The sequence below is a fragment of the Mandrillus leucophaeus genome, unplaced genomic scaffold (genome assembly GCF_000951045.1).
Source record: "Mandrillus leucophaeus isolate KB7577 unplaced genomic scaffold, Mleu.le_1.0 Scaffold293, whole genome shotgun sequence".
In the NCBI taxonomy this organism is placed as follows: Eukaryota; Metazoa; Chordata; class Mammalia; order Primates; family Cercopithecidae; genus Mandrillus; species Mandrillus leucophaeus.
Window position 1 is genome coordinate 3049121 of NW_012103065.1, and position 8013 is coordinate 3057133.

Here is an 8013-nt window from a genome sequence, read left to right on the forward strand (position 1 = left end):
TACTGGTACAAAAACATATAAACCACCGGAACAGAACAGAGGTCTCAGAAATAACACCACACATCTACAACCATCTGATCTTTGACAAACCTGATAAAAACAAGCAATGGGGAAAAGATTCCCTATTTAATAAATGGTGCTGGGAAAACTGGCTAGTCACATGCAGAAAACAGAAGCTGGACCCCCTTCCCTACACTTTATACAAAAATTAACTCAAGATGGATTAAAGACTTAAATGTAAGACCTAAAACCATAAAAACCCTAGAAGAAAATCCAGGCAATACCATTCAGGACATAGGCATGGGCAAAGACTTCATGACTAAAACACTCAAAGCAATGGCAACAAAAGCCAAAATTGACAAATGGGATCTAATTAAACTAAAGAGCTTCTGCACAGCAAAAGAAACTATTATCAGAGTGAACAGGCAACCTACAGAATGGGAGAAAAGTTGTGCAATCTACTCATCTGACAAAAGGCTAATATCCGGAATCTACAAAGAACTTAAATTTCCAAGAAAAAAACAACCCCATCAAAAAGTGGGCGAAGGATATGAACAGACATTTCTCAAAATAAGACATTTATGCAGCCAACAAACATATGAAAAAAGCTCATCACTGGTCATTAGAGAAATGCAAATCAAAACCACAATGAGATACCATCTCACGCCAGTTAGAATGGTGATCATTGAAAAGTCAGGAAACCACAGAGGCTGGAGAGGACGTGGTGTAATAGGAACACTTTTACATTGTTGGTGAGAGTGTAAATTGGTTCAACCATTGTGGAAGACACTGTGGCGATTCCTCAAGGATCTAGAACCAGAAATACCATTTGGCCCAGCAATCCCACTACTGGCGATATACTCAGAAGATTATAAATCATTCTACTATGAAGACATGTGCACACGTATGTTTATTGCAGCATGGTTCAGAATAGCAAAGACTTGGAAGCAACCCAAATGCCGATCAATGATATAGACTGGATAAAGAAAATATGGCACAGATACACCATGGAATACTATGCAGTCATAGTAAGGATGAGTTCACGTCCTTTGCAGGGACATGGATGAAGCTGGAAGCCATCATTCTCAGCAAACTAACACAAGTGGGAGTTGAACAATGAGAACACATGGACACACAGGAGGGGAACATCACACACTGGGGCCTGTTGGAGGGCAAGGAGAGGGACAGCATTAGGACAAATTTCTAATGCATGTGGGGCTTAAAACCTAGATGACTTGTTGATAGGTACAGAAACCACTACGGTACATGTATACCTACATAACAAATCTGCACATTGCGCACATGTATCCCAGAACTTAAAATTTTTAAAAAAGTGCATATGCATATATATACACACACTGTTCACAACAGCACATATATATAATTTATATATATTATATATAATATATATTGCATATATGTTATATATTTATATATATTATATATGTATAATCAAGCACATAAAGGGCTTAACATATGTTAACTGAAGTGGACATTCATTGGCTTGTCCCACATGCCAAATACTCTTCCTTCTCAAGTATTTTCTTCTCCCCTAAACACATAAGTAAATTCCAGTCTTCTAGTCAGCTGTATTGATATCATTCAGCTATAAAAAAGTACTGATACGTGCTACAACATGGATGAACCTTGAAAACATCATGCTACATGAGATAAGGCAGATGCAAATGGTCACGTATTATATTGTTCCATTTATACGATGTGTCTAGAACAAGCATATAGCTGTAAGAGATAGAAAATAGATTAGTGTTTGCGTGGGTCTGGGGAGGGTTGGAGGAAGGATGGGTAGGTAACAGTTAAGGTCAGAGAATTAATTTCTCTTTATAGTGATGAAAATGTTCTAAAATGAACTCTAGTGATAGTTGTACATATATGTAAATATATTTTAAAACTTCGAATTGTTAAAAAAAAATGTGAAATGTGACACTGACTACAGAAATTGTTCCTACACTAATACCTGCTGGATTAAACAAAATCCATTGCCTATGAATTAGGAATTAGAATTGAATACTTTCTTTATGTATCTGGATTCTACCCTAGTTTCCACTTTGTCTTATAGTGAAGCTGAGAAAACCAACATGCATAATCTGTTACTTAATAACTGGGAGAGACAAGGGAAGAAACTGTAGAGAACAATACAGACCTGAGATGGAGAGTCTTGCCAACATAGCAGGCCTAATTTAATCCCTTCTTAAATTTTTTGTTATGTTAATATTCTGCGGGACCTGGTTTTTTTCCTAGCTAATGTTCTCCTTAATACTGAGAAAATTCTTTCTAGTTAAAGTGGGTTAAAGTTGCTCTCACTAATTCAAAGTAACTTGAAATTAATTAAGTGACTTGCGTCCAAAAACTACTAATAAGATTGCAGGTATTACTAGTGATACAATTTTTAAGAAGATTCTTTATATGTTTACAGATTCTCCAGTCACCAGGTATTTATACAGCACCTACTGTGTGCCAGCAATGGATTCAATGTACTGAATGTTACATTGAATGTAACTGAATGTTAAGTCAAATAGACAGTCATGGTCTGTTGAAGAAAGTAAATAAAATGTGGCCAGTGCTCCCCAAGAGAAATTGAGAATTCTATGAAGCAGGAAGGATGCGTACACCAGTGAAGAAAGGAAAGAAATCCCCACATCAAGGAACTTTTAAGTTTGGATTTCGGAGGGAGTGGGATGCATATATATGTGTGTGTAGCCCAAAAGGGAAGAAAGGAGGTAAAACCGAAACCAGGCAAAAGAAAAAAAAAAAAAAGAAAGAAAGGAAGAAAGAAGAAACAAAGAAAAGAAAACAGTGCATTTAGGAACTGAAAGAGGTTAGTACGGCTGAAATTTAGAGTAGAGGTAGGGAAACTTTCCCTGACAGGGCCATGGAGCAAGTGATTTAGGCTTTTGTGGCTCATAAAGTCTATGCCACAACTACTCAACCCTGTGTTTGTAGACAAAGCAGCCAAAGACATTCCAGAAACAAATAAGCATCACTGTGCTCCAATAAAACTTTATGTTTAAAATTGATAGCTGATCTACAGGATGTAGATGGTCCCCAGTTTAGAGTGTGAGGGACCACACTGGTACACCAGGACATGGTGGAAGAGCATTTGAAAGCTATAATATAAAGCACAGATAATCATAAAGATAATATAGAACCACTGACCTGTATTTAGAAGATGAGAAAAACGATTTTTCTTTTCACATTTTAGAAACTCTCTCTGGTTACAGAACAAAGACAGCATTAAGAAATATGGGGTAAATATGAAAGTAGGAAGATCAAGTAAGAGGCAAATGTAGTAGTTTAGATGAGAGAAGGCAGAGGCCTGGATTAGGGCAGAGGCAGCTGAGATTAACAGATATACTTGATACTCATAAGACAGAATGGGCAAGACGTGGTGATTGATTAGAAGTGAGACACAAGAGAAAGGAAGCAGGGAAGGACAACTAACAGGTTTCAAGATTGCTCATTTGGGAGGATGGCATTTTCTCCTCTGAGGCAATACAGGTAGAACTTTCCAAAGGAAACAATTATTTATAAGATGCTAAATCTGAAGCACATTGAAGAGATATTCTTGTCTGGTTTCCATGAGATATGAATGTCTCATGTTGAAATATATAAAGTCTGAAAATAGATACAATATAGAATTCAATAACTTAATGAAATATTAATGAAACACATATGTCTTTGTCTCTAGATGTTTATGGCCATCATATAGCTTTGGGAGTTATGAACCTAACCTGTAGGCAGGCAACAGATGGGTGGCTTGTGGTCTGAATGCAGTCTCAGATAAAAAGGGAGCCTGGGCTAGCACCCTTTGCAGCCCTCTCATATGAGTGATCAGCAGAAGAAATGAAACCCATGAAAGAGACAGTGAATATGCATCCAGAGAGGGAGTAAGAAAATCAGAATAGTGTGTCATCAAGCAAGAGAAAGCATGGAGTGTCAAAGGACATCGCAATCACCAGTGTCACACACTAAAGGACATTCAAGCAAGATAAGTTTCTCAAGTATAGGGGCACTCACAAAGCCAAGAATATGCTTTGTTAACACAGATTTCTCAAAAAACCCATATTCCCTATATTAAAGTAGAAACAGAATCCAGAAATATCCTTTTGCAGGAATTAAAAGGTAACTCAGAACAATTTATATGCATCTTTGGGTTTTTGGAGTAATTTAAGAAAAGTGAAAAATTAATAATCCAAGCTTCTATGTAAATTGTTCCCAGATTAATGGGAATTATATTTGAATATTATATGTGTCTGCCATGGAGTAGGAGTCAAAAACTGAGGAAAGAAAGTAAAATAAAGAACATCCTTCGATTATTGAATAGTTTCAAATAATTACAGAAAATCAAGATGGGGAAAAAGATGTACATGTGTGATAAAGAAGGGGGATTATATGAGAGAGAAGTAAACTTGGGTAGGAAGAAATGAGGTGCATCTAAAACACTATGTAAAGCAATGCCACTGTTAATTTCTCCCAGACAGTTGAATTAGACCATTAAAAAAATCCATTATTATGTTCATTCTATCCACACGTGTAAAGATACACATAAATATTGGTACATATATGTGTATTTATATATGTATATTTGTGTGTGTGTGTGTGTATATATATTCACAGGTGCAAATACACAATTTTCTATTATTGTTGGATGCACTGGTTGTTCTACAAGAGCAAAGCCTATATCCATCTTATTCCCATTGTATCCCAGAGTCTACATTGCTTAGTAATTGCCTTTTTTTTTTTTTGAGATGGAATCTCGCTCTGCTGCCAGGCAAGAGTGCGGTGGCACGATCTCGGCTCACTGCAACCTCCGCCTCCTGGGTTCAAGTCATTCTCCTGCCTCAGCCTCCCAAGTAGCTGGGACTACAGGCACGTGCCACCACGCCCAGCTAATTTTTGTATTTTTAGTGGAGATGGGGCTTCACCATGTTGGCCAGATGGTCTTGATCTTTTGACCTTGTGAGCCGCCAGCCTCGGCCTCCCGTATTTGAATGAGTAAAGAAATGAATAAATAAGATTTTGTTTCAGTTTTAAAGTAATTATTTCCTTTGATTGCATAATGTGATACGGAATTAATCCAGAGCAGTCTTGACCCAATTCTGAACTACTGCTGAAGGCCTAGCTACTGATACAAGATGTATCAAAAATACAACAAAACCAACCTTGGTGCTATGAATGTATAGCCAGATTCTTCAAAATGATCTGGCTTCAGGGTTTCCGAATCTGCAAAGAAAATGTTACAGGATTAGATAGATAATTCAGAGTATATATCCAGAGATTCTATAATAATAATAAGGCATGAGAAAGATTATCTAATAAGAAAAATTGAAAATAGAGTACTTACATCCTAAAATTGAAACATATCAATGAATATAAATGTCCTCAATGCTTCCCAATATAATAACATTATAATATAGATTAATTTCATAACATGGATCCCCACAGTTATTTTAAAGAAAATACGATGTCTATAATTTTCTGATCTAACCCTACTATAACCAAATATCTTTTAAGAAGTGATTGATGTGAATGTTATGCCAGAGGTATTTTAAAGACCAATTATTTATATAAACAGTTTACCAATATTATGATACAGAAAACAATGTTAAAAAAACTCATTAATGCCTTTAGTGAATTAATAACATTCCTCATATTAGGTATGAATTAGTAAGCGGAAGGCTACACAACAAAACTCCTTAAGTCGAAGAAAAAACTTGAGTGTGAACCAGGTTGCATATGAAAATACAGCATATTCTTTCTACCATTTTTTTGCTGCTAAGTTTTGAGTGATCATGAAGGAAAATTTAGTAAATGAGAAGCACAGAGGATAATATGCAATAGGAAGGAAAATATCAGTGGAAATGTCAAGTGTACTAAACAGAAAGAAATTGAGCAACAAGAAAATACTTGCCCTTCATTTTGCCCTTTTTTGCTGTGAAAATCCATCAGAAAGAGAAAGCAGGGAAACAAAAAAAAAAGAGGGTAAAGCAAAGGGGGTCACAAACAATATTTTATTCAATGACTTTCTTGAATAAAAATATTGTGCATAGATCAAAGGTTCATTTATGTACAGCTGTAGTCTGGGGGAAAAAAGACATATTTTGAAGACTGGATAGTATGTCCTGTCAATTATTACTAGATTACCCTCTCTGTACTGTGGTTATTTCAAGGGTCTGTTTTGCAAAGTGATTAATGCAGGTGTAATACCAATGACGTCAGGCTATAAACATAATATAAACATAAGCATTTACCAATAAAAAACTCACTAGTTATCCCCTTATTTATCAATTGAAGAACTAGCTCATGCAGAATTGCTGGTTGTGAAAAGACCATCATATCTATCTATCAAGTGAAAGTGGAAATATAAATGTACTATGTATAATACACTATGAACACCAGGCCTGCTGAGGGCAAAAAAGAACTGACAGAGAAATGAAAGAAACTGTAGCTTACTTTAAGATCAGATGTAAAACATATATGTATATTTTTGGTATTGTTTTGTTTTTTACTTCATCCTCACAGAAAAATTTAAGGTTGTTAGCAATAATTGGCAATGTGCAACGGATATGATGGTCATTTTACTTTACAAAATCTAGTCACCCAAAACAAAATAAACAATAACTTGAAGTATGCACTAGTATTAATTACTCTACATTCCAAATGAGGCTTAAAAAAATTAATCCATTTGCATTACTGAGACATTAATTTGGATTACGAAAAGAAAGTTAATTGCCAAACCAAAGCCAAAGACCAGTGCAATTTAATTTATTCAAAGTAGAAGAAGTAGAAGATGTGAAGCACAATATTATTCTGGCCAAATGCAAAATAAATAAATAAATAAATAAATAAATAAATAAATAAATAACCAGAAAGAAATAAAAGGAAAGAAAAGGAAAAGCTTTACTAGCACAGTGCCATGAGAGTAGAGACTATGTTGATAAGTAGCATATGAAACATTTTGCTCCAGCTAGCAGACCCTTAAAACGACAGCAACAGGACACAGCACTGCAATGATTCTATGAGCACATAGCAAGGCAGGGAAGGGTGGTGGGGACTGCCAGTGAGACTGGAGTACCTGCTCATATTCTATCCATGTAGAATATTTCTTGTTCCTTGCATGTTTGGAATGGGTTAGAATCATTGCTGTAGATTTGGTAATAACACCTACTAAAATATTTAATAAGCCTTGGGTATTCCAAAATCTAGACGTATTTAAACATCTGGTACTAAGAGATAACAAATGGACCCTGAAGTCACTTTCACAGTACTTACATCTGGCCTGAGTTATTGTCTCTTCTAGTTTGGCTTTTATATAGTAAAAACTGTAGGTTGGTAATACCAAGGCCAAACTGCAATAGAAACAAGAGAAGCATAAACACAAACAAACAAAAATGAAACATAACTTAAAAAAAAAGACACATCAAGTTCATGGGAAAATCGAAAGATCTTCCTCATGGGAAGGAAAAGACATATTATTTTCACAAGAAAATGCATTCAGCAAATACAGTACTTAATTTTGGTCTTGCCATCCAGAGTCATCTAGCTGTCTACATTGTAGGAAATCAGAAGAGACAAGTGGAAAATAAGCTCCTGAATGAACCCACAAATGAGGCAAGGAAGGAATGTCATGTCCCCCTACTATACTTCCAGAAAATTATATTAAAGTACTTTGAATTTTAACAAAAAATTGAAGAACATTAGGGGTATTTTTAAACAAAGTAAATATATAATATCATTTAGATATACTTCCTTAATGTATTATATATCATGTTAAAGTGCTTTCTATAAGATGGACATACTATTAAAATACAAACGGAAGAGTTACTATTATCATTACCTTGTTTTTTTCTTTTCTTTTCTTTTCTTTTCTTTTTTTTTTTTTTTTTTTTTTTTTTTTTTTTTTTTTTTTTTTTTTTTTTTTTTTTGGAGACAAGGTCTCACTCTATCCCCCAGGCTGGAGTGCAGTGATTTCAATCATGGCTCATCACAGCCTCA

At 35.2% G+C, this 8013-nt stretch overlaps 1 protein-coding gene across 1 annotated transcript in view; it reads right to left on the reverse strand.

The window, feature by feature from the left end:
* CACNA2D1 (calcium channel, voltage-dependent, alpha 2/delta subunit 1) overlaps positions 1–8013 on the reverse strand; it is a 453354-nt gene that overhangs the window by 31711 nt on the left and 413630 nt on the right. Inside the window, exons 23-25 of the mRNA XM_011986113.1 lie at positions 7291–7367; positions 5930–5950; positions 5181–5241 (exon numbers count right to left, since the gene is read on the reverse strand). Coding sequence (XP_011841503.1) covers positions 5181–5241; positions 5930–5950; positions 7291–7367 — 159 coding nt within the window. The remainder of the gene's footprint in view (positions 1–5180; positions 5242–5929; positions 5951–7290; positions 7368–8013) is intronic.